The following is a 26,893-nucleotide window of genomic DNA, read 5'->3' as shown; positions in this document are numbered from 1 at the left end:
TGCCGAACATTACACTTGAAAAAATACTAATAAAGACTGTATACCTTCTGGAATATCTTCCCACTGTACTTCTTCCAGAATCTTCCTGTCTTGAAGCATGAGATTCTCAAAAATCCAACAATCACAACAACTACACAATAGTTACGAAAGACAACATACCTTCTCTAGAAGGTACATACAGAACGAACAATTTCTCAATCTATTCTAATAGATTGAGAAATTGTTCGTTCTGTAGCTCTCAAAATATCTTTCTTTTTTTTTCTCACATAACACCTCGTTGGAACCAGCACCTTCAAATCTTCATCACAATCAACTAAAGTCGATGCTGTACTTGATGACTCTGTGAATAATTTCATTCATTCATTGCTATATTCCGTTGCCGGGAATGAATCTTACAAAAAGACGAAAAAAGGGAAAAAACAAGAAGAAAAAAATAAGGAGGTGCGAACAGACTTATAATTTTTCAGGGCTAATTGCGACTGTGTGCTCGCCTGTGACTACAGAGACCCAACCGTGACCTACATATCCTACCACACTCCGGGCATGGACAGTCACCAACCAGATCTGGCCGCCGTTGTATCCTTCTCAAGTCTCCACTATAACTGTGTACCAAAGACCTCCACTGTGACCTGTCTAACGCTAGTTGTTCCCAGTTATGATTGGCATTAAGTGATTTTAGGGATTGATGTAGTGTATCCTTAAACCGCTTATACTGGCCTCCTGGTTTCCGGGCTCCCTCAGTGAATTCGCCATATAGAGCTATTTTGGGGAGTCTTGTGTCTTGCCCTCGTTACTTGAGTCTAAATTGTTGTACAACTCGCGCTGCAAGACTTCTGCATTCGAAACTTTGTGGAACCATCTGACGTGCATTATCTGTCCTAGATGACGTTGTTGCGTTTTTCAAGCTGTTTAATATGTCGCCTGAGGGGCGTCCAGCTTTCGCTTCCGTAAAGAAGCATTGGGAGGACCACTACCTTGTAAACAGCTGTCTTGGTCTTCAGATTGAGGTCGTGATTTTGAAACACTTTATCCTTTAGCTTCCAGAATGCCCGTGATGCCGAATTGATACGGTTTTGTATTTCCGTGTCGAGATTAGCCCTAATATTTATGAAGCTTCCCAAGTATTTGAACTGCTCGACCTGTTCTAGAGTTTCATTCTCCAAGCTGATATCTGTTTGAAGGCTCTGTGGCGGACTTACCAGGATTTTGGTTTTGTCCATATTGAGTCTAAGGCCTAAAGCTTCGTATATATATATATAATTTTTTTTTCGTATATATAGAATAGAATAAAATAGAAATGAGTTTATTCAAATAATACAATGATTGTTTAAACTCTAGAAAAAACTGTGAGTTATTTATAATAACTGTTTACAGTTGTTTAAAATAAATTTCACTCTAACTAAAACCAATTTATAAAATACTGAAATAAAGATCTTTTTCTGTCTCCTTTCCTCGTCACGCCGTTGTATACATATATTTCGTCTTCATCGGGTTCACAGTCACGTTCGGGAATATCTGTCACAATCGGGTTATTTTCCTTTTTCTTAGTTCATATTTAATTTTTTTTTATTATTGTATATAGTTATTCTTTATGTTGAATTGATTATTTTATGTATCATGGATCTATCTTCTGAAGTCAACCAGTTCTTTATTTCCTTCTTTATGTTTCTTAGCTCTCTTATTTCCGTAGGCACATTTGGGTACAATGTAGAAGCTAGGTATGTGCAGCTTCTCTGTCCAATTCTTTTTTCTGCCCTCTGTCTTTTATAGTTGACGTTTCTTGTTCTGGTCAGGTAGTTGTGCTCTCTGATGACTAATTTTATCTTCCTCTGTTTGATATTTATTATAATTTTATTTGCATAGATTTGCCTTATATCTAATGCTTTTGATAGTTCGTAAATCTGTCTACTAGGGAATGTGAACTTCTTTCCATAAATTATTTTCAAAATATATTTTTGCAAGACATCTATGCTTCTTTTATGACAATCCAAGACGTCTCCCCATCCTATGATTCCATATGAGAGTTGTGATATGTTGATAGGTGTCCAACATTATCTGTAGATCCTCCGAGCTGCTAGCGATAAGTGAACAGTCGTCTGCATATTGAAGTTCAGTGATAAACTTGGTACTGGTTTTTGCTCTTAGGCGCTTCAGGTTAAACAGGCCTCCATCAAATCTGAATCTTATCCCAACACCTCTTACGGGTCAGCAATTATCGATACAGCTATGGCGAAAATATTGAACAGTAAGGGCGCTAATACGCAGCCTTGTTTTATTCCAGAGTTGGTTGAGAAATAGTCGGTTGTAGAACCATTATGCTGTATTCTAGCGGTGTTGTTGGTATGAAGGCTTTTACACACTGCTAAGAATTTTTCGGGTACTCGAAGGCGTCCCATGATTTTCCATAGCGCTGTTCGATTCACCGAGTCGAACGCCTTTTTTAAATCGATGTAGGCTGTATAGATCCTTGATTGTTGTTCACGGGCCTTCTCTTGCAGCTGTCACAGTGTGAAAATTAGGTCCACTTTGATTTGGTCCAACGATTAGCCATAATCTTCGAGAGAATTTTGCCGGCCACGTTAAGCAACGATATGCACCTGTAATTGTTGCAATTTGACGTATCGCCTTTGTACTTATGGAGGTTGATAACTAAAGCGTCTCTGAAGTCTTGTGGCACATCTCCTTGTTCCCAGATCTTGCGAAATGGTGCTAGGAGACTATTGACAATATCTTCATCCAGGGCTTTGAATATCTCCGCTGAAGCTTACTTATCATTTTTAATATTTTTTATCGCACTTATTATTTCCGACATTGAAATAGGGAATACTCCTTCTAACGAAAAAAATGTATTTTTTATGAAATATCTTTGAAACGTCACACTTTGAAATAACCATTTCAACCGTTTCCCGAAAAAAATTATTTTAAGCACTTGAAAATAAAAAATAAAATCGTTATTTAATCAACTAGTGAAAGCGATTAATTATTGAGATATTTTAACGTGCGAGCGAAGCGAGATCATTAATCGCTCAATTAATAAAGGAGTTGATTACAAGGTTTTTCCGTCGACTACATTTTGAATTGAATGTGAATTCTTGATTGCAAAAATTATCTATCGATACCTAGTCAAATTTGACACCTCATATAACTTTTCTATGTTCATATCGGAATGTTGATATTTATGCGGCTGATCGAACAATTCGGGAAGTCCATAGAGGGCATTTTCGAGTTGTGACATTTTGAGTAAATCACATTGATATCGTTTCCTATAATATCTGTGAATGTGTGAAGCTGGTGGAAGCTGGAGTTGTAGTACATGGATATATTGATTACTCTCTAACCATCATAATTTTTCTGCAACCTCCACAATTCATCTCTTCTTAATTCACCCGCTAGGTACTACGAAAATCAATGCGACATACAAATAAAATAAGTAACTGCTGAATACTTTTATGTTCGATCACCCATGACAATAATGCATTAAAAGAAAATCAGCCAATAAAAGGGTTCATTAACAGCTGATTTCGTGTACGTTAAACAGTGCTATTATTAGGAGGTCGGCGGAAAATAGGTATTTAAAGTTTAAAGCTTCTTGCCAGAATTTCACAAGCTGGCAACGTCGACTGAAATATGCTTTGATAATAAAGGACAACAAATTATCTTGGTGAGATAGACAAAGATGGCTGTCTATGAAGTCTGCCACAGCCCTCTTAAACACAGAGCCATGAACACTATGTCGCAACACCGCAAATAGCTTGGTGCGGAAGGCCGACTTTAGGCCGCAGTGAGTGCGCTATAGGAGCGCGATTTTCGAATACAGTTCAATTAGTATTCTAAAAACCGACATGGGATGTCTCAAATTTAATAAAATATCTATAAGACACTATCTTGAGCCATACTTGGTCAAAGAATTGGATTGACTCATCATATTATGATTCGAGAACAAGTTAATGAAAATAATTTGATCTGTATAATAGCAGCAAGAATGAATGATAAATACAATTATTGTGACAAATTTGCATATTTCAAACCCTATTTATCATTCAGCAAAAACCAACAAAAAGGTGTGGTGTCATCTCTTCCCACAAAATTGTGTAAATGAACTCATGAGTCCAAATATTATGAATGAGTTAAGAGTTAAGGAGTATGAGCAAAAACTGAGAAGAACTGTCCGTTGAATATATTTTCTCACACAAAAAACAAAACTGAAATAGAATTGTACATACCAATATTTAACTCAAAATATAAATATGAAATTCAAATACCTACATAAATAATTACAATCGACAGAAGTGAATCTTGAAGAACTATCGTATTCCCATTTTATCCAATTCTCTATTTTTTTGGTAATGTAAATAAATTATCACGATCCAGAACCTTCTTCTTTCTAGAGAGTTGGATAGGGTTTGATAGTTTATATTTTTCACATAATTATTCAATTGAATATGTAAACAAAAGTTGAGCGAAGTGGATACAAAACTCTTTTTCAAATCACTTTCACAACTGAAAGTCCGTGAAAAATCACCAATATTCAATTCTAATTCAATACTACGTTCTTTTAATTCTGCCAAGTCTTTTTTTGATATGTAGCAAGAAAAACTTGGATGCATTTGATGACTTTTTCAAAAACTCCACATTCTTTCAATTGTGGACATTTATTTGGCATAGATGAATGTTTCAGTGGTGACTGTCTCGGAGTGCTATCAGCTTATAATATTTGATGAAATTTCACAATTCACAATATCGTTAGTATCAAAATGAATTTCGCAAAATGCACTGTATGTATTGATTCATTTTGGAATTTTTGGAAAAGGAAAATATACTAACATAATAATTTTCTGAAGATTTATTATTGCCTTGCAGCTAGATTCATAATATTTATTAGGTATGATACGAAATCATACACACTACAAGCAAAATCGAGTTCAAAAACGTTAGGTACGTTACCAAATGAAAGTTCACTTCATTTCTTTCCAATCTTTTCATCAAACAATTCACTTCACTCATAGAATTTTTTTCTTCAGCATACAATTCACTTCACTCATAGCCTTTTTTTTTCCCTCAGCACACAATTCACAGCACTTTCAAGCACTAAAAACAAAAAACCAAAAACTACACATAACCTACGAACAACACATTCTAGGCCTTCCCCTGTGTTGCCAAACTTCCCCTCATCACGGCTATGTGTTAAGAGAGAGTCCAGATCCCCATTATTGAATCTTCGGTTTCCAGTGTGGATGGTTTTTTCCCTTTTGAATTACTTCCTTCACAAAATATTTCAACAATTTCTTCCCAGCATGTATTTTTAGTAGCTATTCATCGATTGGAATAATCGAGAGATTCCATATCCCACAACAGAATTTTCTTTTTGCAATTCTGACATATAAAGTGGCACTTTTTAGAACTCATTGACGTTTGAAACGTAATACAAGAGACTGATTTGCTGAATATTTTGTAAACGAGTCAACTGCCCTGACAAAATCAAATGGTTTAATAATTTATGTATTTTTCCAAGTAACGGAGTACTTTTTTACTTCGTATAATCCTACTTCGCGCACTAATAAAAATGGTTTACTTATCCAAAGCTCTTTTTTCTCTTCTGAATCACCTTCTTCAGAAAATCTATAAACAATTTCTTCCCAACATTTTTTCCGAATACGATTGAAATATTTGGGTGATTCCATATCCCACAACAGAATTCCCCTTTCAACTTCATCGATAAAAAGTTCAATATCGTTATCGAGTTCCATTTCGAAATTTCACTTAATCCGTCCTCACGCAGCAACCAACGCATGTGTACTGGACGCTACCATTGATACCCTAGTATCTCGACACGCGCGTAGAACGCGCGAGTCGAGATCCCTGCGATTGATCGCGTCGAACTTGCGATTTTATTGCACGCGCGTGTGCATGTGGACGGGATCTACTGTGCTCTAGTATCTCGACACGCGCGTTTGTAAACGCGCGTAGTGAATCGCGCGTTTCTCGCTGCATCTGGACAGGCTCTAAGAGGGCTGTGAGTCTGCGACGAACGAGGAAGGTCGTAAAATTTTATTGGATTTTTATGGCCGGTTGCAGTTGAAGCTCGCCAGTAAGAGCTTGTCCAGATGCGGCGAGAAACGCGCGATTGACTACGCGCGTATCATTTCATGTTGCGTCCACATGTAGCGTTTGTCTACGCGTCAAAACGCGAGTTTCCAGTCCAGTATTCCCTATTATTGAATCTTCGGTTTCCAGTGTGGATGGTTTTTTTCTCTTTCGAATCTTCCTTCACAAAATATTTCAACAATTTCTTCCCAACATGTATTTTTAGTAGGTATTCATCGATTGGAATATTCGGGAGATTCCATATCCCACAACAGAATTATCTTTTTGCAATTCTGACATATAAAGTGGCACTTTATAGAACTCATTGACGTTTGAAACGTAAAAGAAGAGACCGATTTGCTGAATTTGTAAACGAGTTAACTGCCCTGACAAAATCAAATGGTTTAATAATATATGTATTGTTCCAAGTAACGGAGCACTTTTTTATTCCGTATAATCCTACTTCGCGCACTAATAAAAATGGTTTACTTATTCAAAGCTCTTTTTTCTCTTCCGAATCACCTTCTTCAGAAAATCTATAAACAATTTCTTCCCAACATTTTTTCCGAATACGATTGAAATATTTGGGTGATTCCATATCCCACAACAGAATTCCCCCTTCAACTTCATCAATAAAAAGTTCAATATCGTTATCGAGTTCCATTTCGAAATTTCACCTAATCCGTCCCCACGCAGCAACCAACGCATGTGTACTGGACGCTACCATTGAGACCCTAGTATCTCGACACGCGCGTAGAACGCGCGAGTCGAGATCCCTGCGATTGCTTGCGTCGAACTTGCGATTTTATTGCACGCGCGTGTGCATGTGGACGGGATCTACTGTGCTCTAGTATCTCGACACGCGCGTTTCTAAACGCGCGTAGTGAATCGCGCGTTTCTCGCTGCATCTGGACAGGCTCTAAGTAGGCTCCTGTAATTCAACAGCTGTTATTTTATAAAGAAGCTGATCGGACATTGTTCTTTTCATTGTTTGGTAGGCGCTCTTGCCAAATCGTAAACTCGGAACCAAGCGATTGAAATTTTAAAACCCTATATTTGAAGGATGATTTTGAATAGTTTCCGAGGTGAATTGGAAAAAATTATGAATGAAAATCATAATTATTCAGTTCAAACTTGCATATGCAGTGATAACCCAAATTGAGGAGAATTTCCCATTTCGTCATCAAGCGATGTCATCGGACTATACGCGGGGAGCAGGTCTAAAATGGATAAATCCGAGTGGTTATTTTGATTCAAGACCTGAGAGTAATGCTCCTTCCATCTTTCGAGAATTTTTCATCAGTTAGTATAGCTCCATGAGCATCTCTTATAGGAAAGTCAGATTTTCTGCTTGGACCATAAACAGTTTTAATAGCTTCGAAAAAACGCCTGTAGTCTTTTTTATCGGCGTAAGCTTGTATTTCCCTTGCTTTTTCTTTCCACCAGCTATCCTTGATTTTTCTTATTTCTTGTAGGACCTCGCGTTTTATGTTTGTAAGACTATATGGGGCTGCAACATCGCCAGGCTTGTTTATTGCCGTTTTCATCGCTTTGTGTTTTGCCTCCATAAGAGGTGCGATATGAGTTTCGCTGTCGGCGAACCAGTCTGGGGATTTTGGGGAGCGTTCTGTGCCCAGTATTTCTTTCGCTGTATTTGTAAGAGATGACTTGAGGCGGAGCCAATGAGTCTCAATGTCGTCGTTATAATCCGGTGGTGTTAGGCTATCTTTGACGGCACCATAAATACTAACGAACGTTCTGGAAATTCACCAGTAGTAGTTGAATAGTATATCGAGAAGCAGGCTTATGGAAATGCATAGCAAAGTTCATGAAGCTTCCTACACTATTTACTATTTTTTTTTGGGATGAGGAAGGCTACCGTTCTTGTGCTCACCAAATGGCAACTAATGCAAGATTAGTTTTACTATGATGACGCACATCGTCATTTCACAGATCATATTATACAGGGTCTTTCACGAGGAACCTCACCCATATTTATACGGGAAACTACTGAACGTATTTTCATTAAATTCAGCACTTATAAGTATTTCACGATGCTGATGAAATCTAAAATATTTTCAAGGCATGAGCACCTCCGGTTGTTCCGGAAATGACGTCAACTTCCGTTTTACAAATAGGAACACCATTTTTTTATTGCAGAAATAGATTCCTTAGAAAATTTCAAGTTATTTTGATGTAACATTTTTCAGTTTTGGTTGGAAAATTCTCTCTGAGCGGGAAAATTCGAAAAAAAAATCGAAAATAGAGCTCCGCTGAAAGAAGAATAACTTCGAGGTTTTTGGATGGAAAATTTTCATTTTTGGGATTTTTCAAGATGTAAGATTGATGTATCCACTTTAAAAATCGAAATCGCAATTCATGATGCAGGGGGTGAAAAAATCGCTTTCAAAGTTAGGGATGACAAAATCGTGAAAAATCAATTTTTTCAAATTAGAACCCCATTTTTTTATGACAGATATTGAATCTACTTAAAAAAATAATGTGAGTGTAGGCATCACACCCTTGCCCTAAAATGGATATTTTCTGAGTTATTCACAAAAAACTGTTTTTCGTCTTGAATTTTCAGCTATTTCTTTTCCCTTCACGCCAAAAAGATGAAATTTTCAGGAACTGTTATTTGAACCATGCTGTAGATTTTTCACCCCTTCTTAAAACCGACTTCAAGTTACTATTAGGAGAACCATGGCAAACTCTCGCAGTTATAACTAGAGAAGATGCTCAAAGTTTTGACCGTTAATTTCTAGACATTTATTTATACGTCTCAGGAATGCTTGGTGCGTTGCTCTTCTTATTTCATCGGGAGGAAGAGATCTGCAAAAGTGTTTGAAAACCAAATTGAGTTTCAAAACTATGAATCTAAAAATCTGAACAAACCTGAACGCATTTCTTACTCGTTCTATGCAGTCCTCTTTATCAGTCAGGGGAGTTGAGTAGACAATATTTTTTATCCTACCCCAAACATAATAGTCTAAAGGAGTTAGATCGGGAGAACGTGGTGGCCAAAGATGTGGACCATTGTTCGCCAACCATCGATCTTCAAATAGCCTGTAGAGGATATTTGACACATTGAGTGAATTGTGTGGAGGCGTGCCATCTTGTTGATACCATAAGTCATTATGGTTCTGTACTAGCGGCTCAATTATTTGAGTCAATATGTCAGAATATCTATCTCCTAATGGAGAACATTCTTTAAATAATGCAAACATGTGTAGTGTTCTATCTTACCAGTTAAAGTCCCATCATAAATGTGAACATCGAGAATTGCATTATTTTTGATGGCGCAAAAAACATTGAAACTCCAGGTCTCTTGAAAGTTCCATTGTCTGAAGTGGTGGTTGTTCTCTTCATCCCAATAATGACTGTTATGCCTATTGAAAGAACCATTTTTTGTGAATTTAGATTCATCTGTCCAAATTATACAGTCCAAAAAGTTTTCATTCTCTTGAAATCGAATCATCATAGCTTCGCAAAACTCTGTTCTCCTGACGAAATCAGTTTCCTTCAAATGCTGTACACTATTGAATTTATATGGGTGCATTTTATGTTTTTTCTCCAAACACTCGATTGAGATAATCCCAGATCAATCTCGAGAATTTTGAGGATTCACACGAAAATATGCAAGAACTGTAATTTCGTTGTTTTCATCTTCTACTACACTTTTTTCTCTGTGTATAGTTTTCTTAACGAAAGATCCGACATTTCTCAAGTTTGTCATGGTTCTGTTAATGGTATCTCTCGTTGGTCTGGGTCGGTCAGGAAACCTCTCAATGAACAGTCGAATCGTTCTATCTACAACTTTATTACATTCTCCATGAAGTAGAATGAGATTTAAATAATCTTCATTGGTAAAATTAGGCATAGTGATCGATTTTATAACTTAATACGAATTATCACCAAATTAATAGTAAACACAAAATGCTACTGAATAAAGAGGAATTTGGCAGATGTAATTAATGATATCTATCATAAAAAAAAAAAATGTAAAACATGGTAAGTTTTTGCATATGGTTCATAAGGAATTATTTATTTATCACTGGAGAGAAAACCGATGGCCGATTAGTTGAAATAAAGAGGTTTCCGATACAAATTCGAATCAAAATTCGCCATCTATTTATTTATTTAACAACCTGTGACTTTTTTCTCTTGCATATTAGGGTAGTAAAATCTAAAACATGGTTTAAGTAACAGTTCCTGAAAATTTCATCTTTTTGGCGTGAAGGGAAAAGAAATAGCTGAAAATTCAAGACGAAAAACAGTTTTTTGTGAATAACTCAAAAAATATCCACTTTAGGGCAAGGGTGTGACGGATACACTCACATTATTTTTTAACGTAGATTCAATATCTGCCATAAAAAAATGGGGTTCTAATTTGAAAAAATTGATTTTTCACGATTTTGTCATCCCTAACTTTGAAAGCGATTTTTTCACCCCCTGTATCATGAATCGTGATTTCGATTTTTAAAGAGGATACATCAATCATACATCTTGAAAAATCCCAAAAATGAAAATTTTCCATCCAAAAACCTCGAAGTTATTCTTGTTTCAGCGGAGCTCTATTTTCGATTTTTTTTTCGAATTTTCCCGCTCAGACAGAATTTTCCAACCAAAACTGAAAAATGTTACATCAAAATAACTTGAAATTTTCTAAGGAATCTATTTCTGCAATAAAAAAATGGTGTTCTAATTTGAAAAACGGAAGTTGACGTCATTTCCGGAAAAACCGGAGGTGCTCATGCCTTGAAAATATTTTAGATTTCATCAGCATCGTGAAATACTTATGAGTGCTGAATTTCATGAAAATACGTTCAGTAGTTTTCCGTATAAATATGGGTGAGGTTCCTCGTGTAAGACCCTGTATAGATATTTGGTTACTAACCAGTATCTTGATCGTCATATTTGGATTTTCAATTCACGCATGTGTGTATGTCCCTTCTGACAACGATTCACTTCATTCATACCATAAAACATATAGGTAATATAATAGATATATCGAGAGCATGAGCTTAATACTTTTAATGTTATATTATTTGGAAAAAAAAAAGATGAAAGAGAAAGTGCAAGCTTTCTTACATCCTCCCTGACCATCCTATATTGGCAAACGTCTCACAGAAAATTCTTCTCCATTTTGCCCACACTGACTTCACTGATAATTTCAGAATCATACTATATACTATACCAATTCAAAGAAGGTTTGTCAAGTAGAAACTTCAACGCCTCTATTTTTCTCACATCCTTTTGAATACCGAGTCTTTCACATTCCTTTTCAAATTCTTCTATCCATTCAGTAGTATTCACCACCTTACTATTGAATTGTTCAACCATGAATTTCTTAGTTAGTTGTGACAAAGTTTCTTCTTTAGATTTCTCAGTATTTTCAATCAGCTTCTCTAGTAGTCTCATCATTGGCTCTTCTTTATAAATTGCTACCTCATTCATTTCGCTCTCTTCTTCCAAAAATAAATTATTGAACTGCATCTCTTCGGAAAGGGTAATCCAGACCTTTCTTGATTGATGCCTTTTTTAAGGCTATTTTTTACATTTCTGAATGTTTCAGTTGCTGCTACCAATTCATGATTCTTCGCAATTCGATCTCCTTCTGATAATATGATCCTTCTGTTCAATAGTGTATTAATCGAATTGATAACTATAAGCTTCGATTTTCCATCTGCTGAAGCAATAAGTTCGAACTCAAATTGAAGCTTCTCCATTGTTCTCGTGAACGACAATGTAGTTTTATAATGTTATATTATTTGGAAAATAAACAAGATGTGTTTCTTATCCTGAAATAAAGTAACATTCATTCAATTCAATCAATAATACAAATTCAACTTCAAACAAACCTGAAATAAAGAAACTACATTCAAAGTCCCTTTTCCATCTTTTGACAAATCTGAAATTTCATTCTGACATATTTTGATGCGCTGACGAATTCACATTTTTCATATTATGTCAGCGTTTCAACATGAAACAGTTTGTTGAGAAAGTGCACATACTAATCATGTAATTCAGTCTATAATAGGGATCCCAAACACACTAGCACATCTAGCGGCAAATTCTTAAACGATAGCTCTCATTCCTTCGAAAAATGAACATATATTATTAAAAAGAAAAAAAAGCAGAAAATTGATAAAACGTTCAATAGAAAAATAAACAATCCTCATTTCCAACAGATTTTTTCATCAACTGCTTTTTTGTAGATGGCCAACTGCCACTGGAGGTCCGCTTCACGACGACCTCCTTGGTGGTCGCGAAAAAGCTGATGGAGATGGTGAAACGACATTCAAACGCACACACGGTTGATTTTTCATCAATTTCAAAAAATAGATCGAAGAATAACCCGAATTATTCGTGAATGGTTCTGTGCTATCAGCTATCGATAACGTGGATGCTGTAACAATTTCGAGGATATTGTTATCTTGGTTTATTTATTGCATCTTAGTAAAATATTCACGTTGGTTATTTTCCATATTCGGAGATTAACTGAAACTTGATTGAATTATGCGTAGGAATGAAGGTATTGAACTGGCTGGTACTCCAACTAGATGGATACCTATCGTACCCAACCGAAAATTTTCAAGTATTTTAGTGAAAGAGGGAGAAACTTTATTTCATAATCAAATGGCTATCGACTTAGATTTTCTAGCCTTAGTAGTATAAAGTATAGTATAGTAGAAGGGGGACTTATGAGACCCAGTAATATGCTCAATTCTGATGTGAGCCATGATGGCATCCAAGGATTTGAGTAGGAAGAGAATTCCAGTTAGGTTTTCCGTTTTTCTTGGCTGCTCATCAGAGAAGTAATCCATTACAATTCCTTCATCTTATCCGTTGCTAGAAAAAAACTCATATTTATGGGGAAATTCCCGAGCATCACCGGTATCATTTAAAATCGGCGAAGAAGTAAATCTATATTAAGCGGAACTTTTACGACTTTCCGTTGGAGAACTCAGCCAGGGGAAACTGTTGAAGTTAGAAGTGATTTCTTTGGAGCTGCAGTCGTAGTTACTGCTTTAATGGCGTTTGTAAGATCTTTGGGTTTAACTGGATTGTGGACCGATAGACTGCGAAGTGGTTCTTTTCCTATTTCTTGCTATATCTGCCAAAGGAGCCAAATCGGTTTCTGTATTGGCCAAACGAGCAGATTTTCTTGATTCTAGCAATCTTATTTCTTCAAGATTCTTTGCACCTCGTACAGCGACAGCTACATGCTCTTGTTTTCATGTCTTTCATTGCTGTTGAGGCCCAACAAACATTTAATTAATAATAATAATAATAATTTATTGTCTAACGAATACAAATATTCAATTATAAGACAATTTAAAAGTCAGTGAACAAATCAACATTAATACAATGCGTAAAGAGAGATACAGAAATCAATATAAAAAATAAAAAAGCGATAAAACAGAATTTTCAACACAAAACACATTAGAACAAAGATATAAACCATCACAACTGATTGGTCCTGAGAACCTGAATGACTGACCTCTTGAAGGAGTACTTGGTCAAAGGAGCCAAAACATCACATTGGTCTTCAATCGACGAATAACACGATATCATATGGTTGACAGATGAAAACTTCAAAAGGTCAGTACGAGATCTGAGCCCGTAGAACAAGCTTTGACCGCGACCAGACAGACGAGGGATACGAAAATTAAGCCTCTGCAAGATAGTGGGACAGTGTATGGAATTATGAAGAACATTGAACAAAAACATTACCTACACTGTGGAGCAGTCGACGATCCTCCAAAGACAGAAACTGATGTCTCAGAAGCAATATACCCTCAGGGGTACCCCGAGGTGGATGAGATTTATTCCGTCTGAAGGAAAGATATTTCAAGAATCTTCTTTGAACCCTCTCAAGCGACTGAGCGTAAATACGATGGTGTGGGTTCCATACGGCACAAGCATAGTCCAGGCCAGATCTCACCAAGCAACAATAGAGGGACTTCATGCAGTCCACGTCCGAAAAATGTCGTAGATTTCGACAGATAAAACCCAGATTCGCTGCAGCAGTAATGATCTCAACATGTTTGCCGAACGAAATTTTTCTATCGAATGTGACTCCAAGATCTTTGACGTACTCGGGTCTCCCCAACACAATTGAACCAAAGTTATAATGAAAAACTTTAGTGAGTCTCTTCTTGGTGAAGCTCATGACAACGCATTTCTCAGCATTGAGAGGAATTCTATTCATAACACTCCACCTCACAACCGCCTCGAGGTTTTCCTGAAGAGTCAGACAATCAAATAAATAATTAATTCTTAATTCTCAAATAGATCTACAGATCATCGGCGTAAAGAGAAAAATAAACCGTTAGTTCAAAGGAGAGGTCATCGATAAATATAATAAACAGAATAGAATTGCAGATTTTATATTTTTCACATGCTATTCGTCATTTTTTTCGGCTGAATGATTGTTGAAAGCTTTTATTTGGAAACGCATATGTCATTAGGACGAATCATTTCTCTTCCTGCAAATAATTTTCTTGAAACACATTTCACTGCAATTCTCAATTCTGAATCTTCCTTTCTTCGAAATTCTTGCTCCGCATTTTTGTGTCGCTTTCTTTGTGAGAACGCGTTAACTGCTCATTTTCACAGTGCACTCATTTAGAGCTGCATGTCAGAGGACTACAACACATTTTCTGATTGGTCCGCAATATGTCTGTGCACATTTTTCTATTTCTTGTTCCAGTGACCATAAACGAAACGTAAAATATTTCAATAAATATTTTTGCAATGAATTTATGAAATATCATAAATTCAAATAGCATTGCACTCAGAGCCGGAGCGAGGCCGTGGCGAGAGAGGCGGTCGCCACGGGTGCTAGCCATCTGGGGGCACAAAACAAAAATAATAAAAAAACAGTAATCTCTCCAATTGAATATTTTTCATTTAATATTTAACACAAAACATAATATTATAAAACTATGCCAAAACACATTATACATATGTGTGTGAATTAAATTAATGTGAACGTAAACGAACACTATACAGGTGGGATTTTGTGAACAACGTCCGTAGTCCACAGCATGGACTGGAGAATAATAATTAAATACTTAATAATATTAAATTATTAAGATATAGTCCACACCGTCAGTCTGAAAACAGAATTCGTCGCCACAGCCTTCTAAAGAACGTCTCTATAGACGGCTGTGGCGTCGCATAACAACCAACGCGATAACAAAGGCCATGTCGAGATATACATACTTACAAAAAAACTATCGGAGACCGATTGAGGCGCAAAACCTTAGCCGATTGGGGGTATTTCCTTCAGAACATAGACAACAATAGTTCCTTTTATCGCAGACAACGTTCGTGCATTTGTGTTTCTAAGGGTTTTACTTCTTTTTATTATAATACTAGCTGACCCGGCAAACCTAGTTTTGCCATTTAAATTATTTCTAGGGTAGATAATAATAACTAACTCATCGTGATTGCTCGATTGGTCGAAAGAAAAAGGAATGCCTTTTTTTCTGTTCTGTACAATTTTTTTTGGGAATATTTTGTTATATAAACCTTGCCCTAACAATAATAAACACAACAAAAAAAGAATTGTCCAATTTGGTGCGATCGTTTGAACAATGAAGCATTATGAAGTAAACCATAGATCCTCTTTTATTAATATAGATATACTTAGTTATTGAGTGAAAATATAATATGAGCCTGGAAATCATTCGAACTGGAGAGCTGGTAAATTATCACAGATAGAGATTACAGAAGAGGAAAAAAGAAGAAAAATAAAATAGCCTGGAGGAGAAGCTGATGATGAAACATTTTAAATTTGACTAAAAGAATAAGCTGAAAAAGGACCTCATTCAAGTATTGAACTATATTTCAGTGCAACTTGAAGAAAGATTCAGTGTTTTGCCAGAAGTTGCTGAAGACAGCTTTCTCGAGGGAATATGTTTGCAAGACTTTCTACTTGGCGAACTAAACAAGAAAGCATTGAAGTATAGTCCCGATTTAGATCCATACAAATTTGTGTCCACTCGAAATATTCTTGACTTTATCAGTAATTACAGCTGCCACAGCTACATATTAACGTTCTTTCAACAAATTGAATTGGTGAAAACCTATTTAAGGTCTTCAACTGGACAGGAAAGGCTGACTTATTTAGCATAGCAGTCCCATCCATAGAAAAGAATCACTACATCATTGATATTCTTGCAGAAACCAAAGCAAGAAAAGTCAATTTATAGTTCATTTTGAATGCATGTTTTTGATATTTTGTATCCCTTTTATTTTGATTTTATTTGTATTAATTTCTTTAGAATAGGAAAGATTTTTCCGAGAAAAAAAAAGCTAGGTATTCGATTATGAAAGATAAATACAAATCAACATAAGAAAGAGAATTTCATAGGGGCGCATTATGAGAATTTGCCACAGGCGCTAGAATCCTAGTTCCGGCTCTGATTGCACTCGCTCATTTACTTCTTAAAAAAAGGATGATTTCATTGATAGGTATTGAACAAAAACGTACTCCAAGTATTTATCAATCGTGTTTTATTATCAGGTAGAGCGCATTCGCCCAATCGCCATCCTCAGTATTTTTATAATATTGAAAAATTAATACAACAAGTTGTTTTGTTGAAATTTATCACTTAGTGTCAAATTAAATACGAAAAACACAATTATTCTATACATCTCTACATCGACAATACATAAACTGAATGCATCGAATATTCCAACTTTTACAAACTTCTTGTTTTCAATCTCAAGTGAAAAGTGTGGAATTAAACAGTCTTGGGTTAAGTCAAAGAAGGAAAACGACATGCCTTAGAATATGTTCAATCAACTGATAAGCAGCTCTCTCAACACTATCACCAACTTGTGTATACAGGGTGGGCAAAATTCGTTGTCTACTGAAGGGATCTCGAGAACTATAACAGTTAGGCCCGGTACTTTCACCTTCGAATAAATTTTATTCAACCAATAATGACGAACCGACATTCGATCTATGACAAATAAACTCTTCTAATTAAGTTTCAATGACAGATTTATTCGATGAATAACACTATCTGAAAGTGAAAAGACTGCATTTTTACTAATCTTACGAATAAGACTTGATAAATGCGAATAAATTTATTTATTCGCACGTGAAAGTACCGGGCCTAAGAAGAAAACGGACGAAACATTCTCGAGTAATTTTTTCCTGACTATTCCAAATCTGAAAACAGATACAGCTTTGGCGGTATGTGCTGGGGTGAGTTCACGCCATTTGAAGAATGGCGTGCTCTTGGGGTGATTGTTTCGTCCCACTGCTAGGGTCGGACTCATCAGGTAGGTTAATGAACCCTAGCAGCTACCTACGACAATCGCCGAAACAGCGTAGTTTGTGCCTGCTATAAACGCCGGTTACGTCGAGGGTATAGAGTGTTGCGTCGCCGGTGGCGCCATCGTTTGGCGTATGCTGCACCGCAATAGACGTATAATCTACCCTGTGATCGCAACCGTCGTGCGCAGTGATGCCATCGTTTGGCTACCCTTGGTACCATCATGGTGAGATGAAGTATTCCTCTACCATGGGTACAACTACGCCGCCACAACACTCCCCCACCAGCGGCGCTGACTGGGGAAGCGATGCGATACGGTAGGCAGGGTACCGCCGTTTACGAAGATGGGAAAGGGCGTCTAGAGTAGCGTCAGAAATACCAGAGATGGGAACGTGCATTGTGAGCGAGCTATTGTCTCAACCGGTCTGGCCTTCTGGGATACGTCGTTAAGACGGCCCTCCCTCATCACGTCGGGGTCACCACTTTGGCGGTATGTGCTGGGGTGAGTTCACGCCATTTGAAGAATGGCGTGCTCTTGGGGTGATTGTTTCGTCCCACTGCTAGGGTCGGACTCATCAGGTAGGTTAATGAACCCTAGCAGCTACCTACGACAATCGCCGAAACAGCGTAGTTTGTGCCTGCTATAAACGCCGGTTACGTCGAGGGTATAGAGTGTTGCGTCGCCGGTGGCGCCATCGTTTGGCGTATGCTGCACCGCAATAGACGTATAATCTACCCTGTGATCGCAACCGTCGTGCGCAGTGATGCCATCGTTTGGCTACCCTTGGTACCATCATGGTGAGATGAAGTATTCCTCTACCATGGGTACAACTACGCCGCCACACAGCCTAACGTTCGTAGATTTTGAGTGATGAACGGATATTGAGAAATTGTCATTTCCAATGAAGCTGAATAACTCGCTTGTTTGAACTCATAACTCATATTGGAAATCCATTGTTACAATCTATAGGCACTTTTTTATGAGGAATTCCAATATGATATTATTAAATTTTCTGATCCAGTCATTTTCGAGTTACGACAGGGATTTCTGATTTTTCAAATATAAACTATAGTTCAAAGTTCTTTCATCTTGCTGAAATTTTTTTGCTGATATCAAAAATATATCATATGTCGCTATTCATATGTATATGTTACGTTACGGCTGAAGATAGGTGTGAGCATAAACTTAAGATTAGCCGGCTAAACTTAGGTTTATATTCGAGGATCGGCTAAAGTTCGATGAAATATTCATCTGCGTCAGGGTATTTCATCTTTAGCCGGCTAATGTGCACATTACCCAAAACGGAACGGCTAAAAATGTATTCAATGGATACGCGGAGAGGTGATGTCTCATTAATGGTCAGATGGGAGAGGACGAACGCACACGGCCATACTTTTTTGTTTAAATTTTTAGAATTGAAATATGCAAAAGAGCATCGAATGTATCAGGGTTGTATTACATAACGCCCGTGGGTTTTCAATTCAACATTTAACGAGTTATTTTCATCTGTTTAGGAGATTAATGCTCTTCAAACCGAGCCTAATTTGTGAAGAACCATAATATGACCTCACAAGAAAATGAGATATTAGACAAAGAAAATTTTTTCCGTAAACAAAAGTATGTTTTCCCTACCATTCAATAATTGCGTTTATGGAAAAATTACGAAATAGGAACTATAGTTTCTAACGTTGCAATTTCTTTCCAACCAATTTTTCGCAAAAAACAACAACAAAAAAACTATGAACATGAACATAGTTGAAAACACTAACTCTAGCTGATTTTGTTAAAAATTTTTTCACGAGTCATTGAACATACGGGTTCCAAAATATGGCCTGTCGCCACCCTTGATGAATCATCCCGGGGGATACAAGTGCATTCATCGTAAAGCTTATCAGCCAAATCAAAGATTATTGAGTTAACTCTATAATCTTTGAGCCTAATAGTCCGGTTAACTACAAACAAGATTGGGTACTTCTACTTTTTCTAGAATTTAACTTTTGGTATCAAGGGCGGCTCGTCAGAGGAGTCAAGGGAGGCTAAGCCTCCTCATAAAGCTTAGAGCTAAAATACATTCATTTTGGGCATGTCCTTATTTTCAGAAAGTAATTTCTATATAAATTTTCCGAACACCTGAACTAGATATTCAGATAAAATTAGTTCATTTTTCGGTCCTCCGCTCATAAAAATCCAGCATAACGATCATACAATCCACCGGCCGCGTACGCGTCCGCCGCATCGAATGTGAATATTTCCTTTCCTAGGACTGCCTATTCGGACGGAGGCTGTTGGGCCTGCTGCTTCCGTTGATAGTGTAACTCACGCATACGTTCTCTGGACTCACATACTAGCCGAACAAGAATTCATCTGACTTACTGTACCATATTCGCCCGTGAAATGTACCAGAGGAGGCACAGCTCCCTTGTTCTCCATCGATTCTTTCGTGCCGTCTTCGACTATATTCGCTTGATCTCCGGCGGTAGGGGCGTTGTCCGGCGGTAGTTGTTATGATTTCAATTTTAAATTTGAATGTAACGACTTCGTGGAGAACTGGAATTTCGGGAAATTTGTGATATATTCTTGTTAAGATAGGTTGTTCTGTTAGGGCGTTAGGGGTTAGTACTGATACGGATCAAAAAATAAAATGGAATTGAATATTGAGAATTAACTGTACACGTTGTTAAAACCTTTACAAGACCTCCACCAAATTTAATTACACTAAATCGTCAGAATAGAGGTTTCAGTGTTGTTTGGTACGATAAATGTGATTGGTTAACTGGATCGATCAAACGGGAAAAATTATTTTGCTGGCCATATTTACTATTTTCTCATCAAACAGAATATACTTCATGGTTCAAAACGGGGTTTTCAGATTTGAAAAATATACCGCGTTCTATCGAAAGGCATAACAAGTCAAAGGAGCATATAGCCCCTTGCATTGAAAATTAGTCTTAGAACTGGCAACTTTTCATTATATTGAAGAAGTATACTTTATTGACTGATAAGAGTTTGTTCCAACACTTGTAACGGGGTTTTCCTCGGCTGACTCGAGCGCCAGCTATTCTTTAAGGGAGAATAGCAAACCTACCCTGGCAGCTACTAGCCGGAGACAGGGCTCCCTGGTGTCTAGGGTGTTAGCGACGCACAATGAAAGGCAGAATCAACGTATACAACTTTTATTCGTCGAAAAGGGGAACACAAATAGCACTACTACTGAATTTTACAGTGATTCGAAAGACGGACGGAATAGCACGGGATCCGATCTCAAGCGTTATACGGGGGTTAACGGACTTGTTCGCCAGCCAGAACCTGAGACGTACACTTGACGGACAGATATCGGGTCTTCAGCCAGGTGCGGGGATGAAAGACGGCACAGATTCACAACAGCTCACCCCTAGTTGCGCTCTTCGCCCCCTGAGTGTCCACGCCAGCGGGGTTCTTCGATAGCAACTGAAGTGAGCGTCGAAACAACGGGGAAGGGAAGAGGGTTCGCCACTCCAAAGTGCCTCCGCACCCCCTGAGTGTCCACGCCAGCGGGGTGCTTTAGCAATAGGGGTGGAACTTAACCCGGGTTAGGAAGGGATGAAGGGAGGCTGAAGCCAATATAAAAGCAAATAACGGCGTGTCGTCTTACCTAAGTTTCTGTTTGGCCACTTGCACTTCGGGCAATCACCCAATACGGTGAACAATAATTATAAGAAAAAAAAAAAAACTAAAGAAAAATTCTATCCCGGATGAATGAACTCAAAGAGAAAAAAAAATTCTGAACTCAAAAATACTTTTCTAATACTTGGAGGCAACGGCGGACGGTAATTAACGGCAAGCGTACTACTTCGGCGAATAATTAGTCAATCGTAAGCGAACAGATAGAAAATAAATCGTAAGTGAAGTGGCCTGCGGGGGAACATTGATTTTATACCCACAGGGGGGGTGCGGAAATCAGATGTGCCCGACAGTCGAAATTCGGCAATTTCGCGTCGATGAAAACGTCTTAATTTCGACTTATCTGTGCTAGCGAACAAAAAAACTCGGTTATCTTCCAATTCAGGATGTTTTATACGGTGCGACATCGTTTTTAGGAAATAAAAACGGAATAAAAACGGTGCGGTATGTTTACAATTCCGAACGATGTCGGAATCCTGAATTGGAAATTCGAAAAGATTTCTCGGAAATTAATTCGAAACAAAATTATTTAAAAAGGAAAACTAAAATGATTATTCTAAAATGAGGGAATAGGTTGGAAAACCCATTTTCTCATTACATCCCCTCGTCTCCGGTTGAAAAATTGAATCCACGATGAAATAGGGGATTAAATTTTTCACGGTGAAATCTACTAAGTCCGGTTAACGGTTTGACTATTCCCGGCAAGACGATTGAGATCGGATTTACAATAAACAAGTTCACCTAATCTACTCCAGGTGGCGTATACTCGGCCAATGCTCCCACTCTATGGTCCGCGTTGACGTATGTCCGCTTCGATGGTGCTGTCGAAGCTCTATGTTCTATCAGCTAACCTCCAAAGTCCAATTGTCAAATTTCGCCGGGTGGTTCCAATGTTCCAAATTTCGATTTCCATTTCCATCGGTGAAAGAAATGCCGGAAAATAGTGGAAACAGTACAGGACGGAATCTTCAAAGTGAGTACCATTTCGATTTGTCATTCGTTGTGTTATTTCTGAACCATTTTAGGGTGGACTTCACAAAGCCGGCTCCGGGCACATGTCATGGGGGTTAACAGTTACTAATATCGTCCAACCAGGGTAGTTTGGAATACTGGACAGCGTCGTTGACTCCCCCTGTGACGGTGGTGAGCTTCTCCGAGGGTGTTGGAGTCAGCAGCAGTTGGAGGTTGCATAAAAATGAGAGAAAAAGCATTTAGTATACTGATATCCTGGAGCAGAGGGATAACAGGGTGTACGGTGGAATTTCGTAAGAAACGGTAAGTACGGTCGGTAATTTGAATAAGGAGATACCAATATACTGTTCTATTTCACTTACCGTTCAGGCCAGTTTGTAATATCGGTGTAAGCGGTGTCAGCCTTCTATTGCTATTTTCTATTCGGTTATTGTATTTAACAGTGACACAGGGGTGAAATAGAGACAGACAGGACGGGTGAATCTCACTTGTTATTATCGGTCTCACAAATAATACAGAAAAATTGAATTAACTGTTCCTGTTCCTGTTTTTCCATTGAATTAACGGAATTTTCTGTTGTAGGTGTGTGGCATACCACTTACCCACTGGATGACAGTCAGACGGTCCTGTTTGGTGGCAATAAAGCTGCACAGAACAAACAAAACTGTACGGAACAGAATCTTCCAACACTGGCAGACCAGGTTAGATCTATCGGTTATGGTGGAATCGCGGAAATATAGGTATGTACATTTTGTCAGTTAATAAGGAGATACAAGTATAAGGCTCTATTTCACTCACCTGGGCACTTATTCGGTGAAAGCAGGGGTAGTACCCCATTACTAACCTATTTACAGCGATGAATATTATTTTTAACGGTAATAAAGGGGTGAAATAGAGACGGACAGAACAGATGTATCTCATTTATTATCGGTGATCAGTAATATAACGGTACGGTTTATTTTGATTACGGTCATTAACGGGACTTCTTGTCGTAGGTTTTGGCCACATAGTGGCACCTCGGACAGGCCTGGGTCGTCTTCTTGGACGTCTTCCGGGGGAGCGGTTCCTTCTTCTGAACTGGAGTGGTCTTCCGGGGAAGCGGTTCCTTCTTTGGGACTGGAGCTGTACGGAGCTTCTTGTTTCCTGGACCGGTAGGAGACGGTGTTGGATCTTTCTTCTTTGCACCTCCACATGGGCAGTCCCGGGAGAGGGTGTCCAACAGACCACAGCGGCTGCAGAACAGGGTGGGGGTTCTGCTACAGGTGGCTCTGGTGTGTTCCCCCTGGCCGCACCTCCAACACAAACCCGGGCGGAGCTCTACATACACCTGGGGGCCCATAGTCCCAACGGTTCTGGTGTTTGGGGGTAGGTACTCGTCTTTGTCGGTTTGTTGCTCTTGTGTTTGTGTTCCCTTCCGCATCCTTGCTTTCGTCTCCAGGTACCTTTTACTGATACCGGTTTTTCCCCAGGACTCAATGGTGCTGGATGGGACCTTCTCCCTGGGCGGTGTTGTCCCTGGTAGTCTCGCCGGTCCGAGCGCTGGGGACGGTGTTGTGGAGCAACCGGCGGCGATATTCGGCGTCGGGCGGAGGAATGCCTTCGCTGCTCCCAACGGTAAGGGGACCGGTCTGGGTGGATCTTCGGGTGTGTCCACCTCCTCGGGGTCCACAAATCCCAGCTCTTTATCGAGGCGTTCCAGGATCTCCACCTCCATGTGGTCGTCAGCCATGGTGGTGTCGGATGGAGCACAGTTCGGGGTTTCAACGGTCGGTTCTTTCTAGAAAAAGAGACAGGTGAGTGTGGTACTAATTTTGTATGTGATTATTAAAACAAAATTTTCGGTTCCCTCAGTCCCACTGGGACTGGAGACGGACTACCTCACGTTTCCCCGGTCCTGTCTGAGTCCGGCGGCACCCAGATACGGCGTACGGTGCCGGACGGGAATCTGAAGCGGTGGCGGACACGGGGGCCTTCTCTACCCTCTGGCAGTAATGCCCGCACCCTCCGCTTCAGACTCCTCGTCCATTCTGAGGGATTTTTTACTGTTCGGAGACGGTCTGCCAGGTCCGGTGGTAGGCGAGTCACCCACGGCCCATCGGACGGTGGTGACGGGGTCTTCTCCAGGTCTACCACGGTGGACAGATGAACGGCCGGCCACTCCCACTGGTCGGCGGAGCGGCGGAGGGACGGCTCGTCCATCAACAGCCCTTCGACGAACCAGACCACGGACGGGTGCAGCTGGGCCAACTCCCTCTGGCGTTCTCCGCCTGGGGAAGAGGCCCAGTGCTCCGTAGCCCGGCCGTCGGTTTGGCAGGGCCGGCCCGTGGCCACATCCATGGCCACGAGCCCTAAGGCCCACAGGTCCACCGCGGTGCTGTCTGGCTCCCGGCGGAGTTGTTCCGGGCTCCAATACAGAGGAGTGCCAGCCAACTCTGTTAGGAGTGGTCGGCACGGTGTTAGTTGCTCGGCCACCCCAAAGTCGGCTAGCATGAACCGAGCCCCCTGTCTCAGCACGTTACCGGGTTTCAGATCGCGGTGGACCACGCTCTGCCGATGGCATTCTGCGAGGCCCACAGCGATCTGGCGGACCACCCGGAAGATGGATGAGGGGCCCCTCCTCGGACCCTCGCGGGCGAGGAAGGTCCCCAAATCCTCCTCACATAACGGCAAGACTAAGTACAGGCTTGGGGGCTCCACCAACATCTCGATGAGCGGCAGTATGTTGCGGTGGTCAAAGAGGCCCATGAATTCTGCCTCCCTGACGGCTAGGGGATCCAGGTGGACCTCCTTGATGGCACGCTGCTGACCCTCCTGGCCACTTTCCCTGGCGCGGTAGACGCGGCCGAAGCCGCCTTCCCCCAGAATGGCTTCTAAATGGTATCGCTCCATCCTGCAACGGTAATAAGTATTAGTTCAAACATTCAGAGAAAACACGGTTCTGGCTGGTCCGGGTGCCGCGTCCTTGTTAAGAAAAAAAAACTTTGTTATTATTTTTTTTTTCTCTCTAGGGGTCGGATAACTTGTGATGTATTGACGAACGGACGGTGCGGATTCACAACCCGGCATGGGGCCACGGACTGCACACTTGGAGTAGGACGGAGTACGGGGAAAATGGTACCTGTCGAGGGAAGGAAAGGTAAAACGGTTATTTAGTTTACCAAGTGGAGGTGCTGTGAATCGGTGGAGCATCTCGGGCATGCTCGAAGAGCAAGCTCTTCGCTCGTCAGCATCCGACGTGGCCACGGGGTATCTTCCCTACCCTCGATGCAGTCACAGGCCTCCAGTGTGTCCCACAGGCCACAACGGTCACAGCTTCGAGTCGACGGTCCCCTAGTCAGCCAGATCGATCCGGGGAGGCCACAACGCCAGCACGCCCCGGATACGGTTGTCTGCAAATCGGACATCTGAAACTGATTTTAAGTTCAGTACGGTGGACGAAACGGGGAACCCCTCGAATGAGACCGGAACCAAATGGTGAGTTCGGTAAATTTTCTAAACGGTTATATACGGTATACTCACTAACAATCTGACGGGTGAAACGGTTTTAAATCCTTTACATGAATATTGGTGATTTTCTTACCACTGTCATCTTTCAGGTCATAAACAACGGGTGACATCACTTTCACAACGGTATACGGACCAGAGAACTTCGGAGCCAACTTGGCTGCAAAGCTATCCACGGCGGACGACAGCGGATTAGCACGGTGCAGAACTCTATCACCGACATTAAAACGAACTTCTCTTCGACGGAGGTTGTAATGGTGAGCTTGCTGCTCGAATGCACGGTACAACCTGGTATTGACAAACTCATAGGCCTCCTGAAGATGACGGATTTGTTCTGTACGGTGAGTAAGATTTACTCTACTTTCTTCTGGGCTTCTGTTTGTCTCCTCAGTGTCTTCGTCTTGGGTGTTTGACGAGTAGATTGCCTTTGGAACTGTTAATTCCCTTCCATAGTTCAGGAATGCCGGTGTGAATCCTGTAGATTCTTGTTTTGCGGTGTTCAGGGCGAAGGTTAGTTCACCTAATTTCTCATCCCAGGTACGGTGGTCGGCTTCACAAAACTGACCTATCATAGTTTTCAACGTACGATTGGCTCGTTCTACGGCGTTGCACTGTGGTGTATACGGAGGGGTGAAACGGTGAGCAATGTTTAGTTCTCGGAGACTGTTTTTGAACAGTCTACTGTCATACTGTACCCCATTGTCAGATATCACCAGCTTCGGACAGCCATATCGGAGTATAACTTGTTCGTACAGGGCTGAATAAACGGTTTTGGCGGTGGCTTTCCGCAACGGACGGCATTCAACCCATTTCGTGAAACGGTCCTGCATCACCACTACGTAAGAATTTCCCTTCTTGGAACGGGGAAGTGGCCCAACCACATCTGTACAGACCTCTTGGAACGGTGCATCAGTCATTCTATGTGGTTGCATTTTTCCAGGCGTCTTCTGTTGTGGTACTTTGTACCTTTGACAGGATGGGCAGTTTCTTACGTATTTTGCGACATCTCTGAACATCCCTGGCCAGTAATAATTCCGGGCTAGCCGAGAGATGGTTTTGGAGATTCCCAGGTGACCAGCTAATTCCGAATCGTGATTTTCTTTCAGGACCTCCAGTCGTTGTTCGGTGGGTACACAGAGCTTCCATGGTTGTCCGGATCCAACTTCAGTAAAGTCGGAAGAGTCCCAGAAGTGACGATACAGTTTCCCATCCTCAACGGCGAAGTCAGGGAAATCTTCTGGGTCTCTTTGTACCTCTTGGAGCTTTTTGTTGTACCAACTGCAGCGAACTTCGACGTCGGCCAGGCATACGGAATCTACAGACGGTAACGGGTTTCGGGACAGACTGTCGGCGACTTTGTTCAGGGCACCTTTCC

At 40.1% G+C, this 26,893-nt stretch overlaps 1 protein-coding gene across 1 annotated transcript; it reads right to left on the bottom strand.

Moving 5' to 3' along the window:
* Window positions 1-22,987: 22,987 nt before the first annotated feature.
* On the bottom strand, window positions 22,988-25,848 carry LOC123319243. Its single transcript, XM_044906114.1, has 2 exons — window positions 25,595-25,848; window positions 22,988-23,791 (listed from the first exon to the last, which is right to left on the bottom strand). The coding sequence occupies exons 1-2, from the start codon at window positions 25,601-25,603 to the stop codon at window positions 22,988-22,990; spliced, it is 813 nt and encodes a 270-aa protein (XP_044762049.1). The 5' UTR covers window positions 25,604-25,848.
* Between the last annotated feature and the right edge of the window lie 1,045 nt (window positions 25,849-26,893).

This window comes from Coccinella septempunctata, chromosome 8 (genome assembly GCF_907165205.1).
Source record: "Coccinella septempunctata chromosome 8, icCocSept1.1, whole genome shotgun sequence".
Lineage (NCBI taxonomy): Eukaryota > Metazoa > Arthropoda > Insecta > Coleoptera > Coccinellidae > Coccinella > Coccinella septempunctata.
Note: the sequence above shows the minus strand (reverse complement) of the source record. Positions and strands in the feature narration are given on the sequence as shown.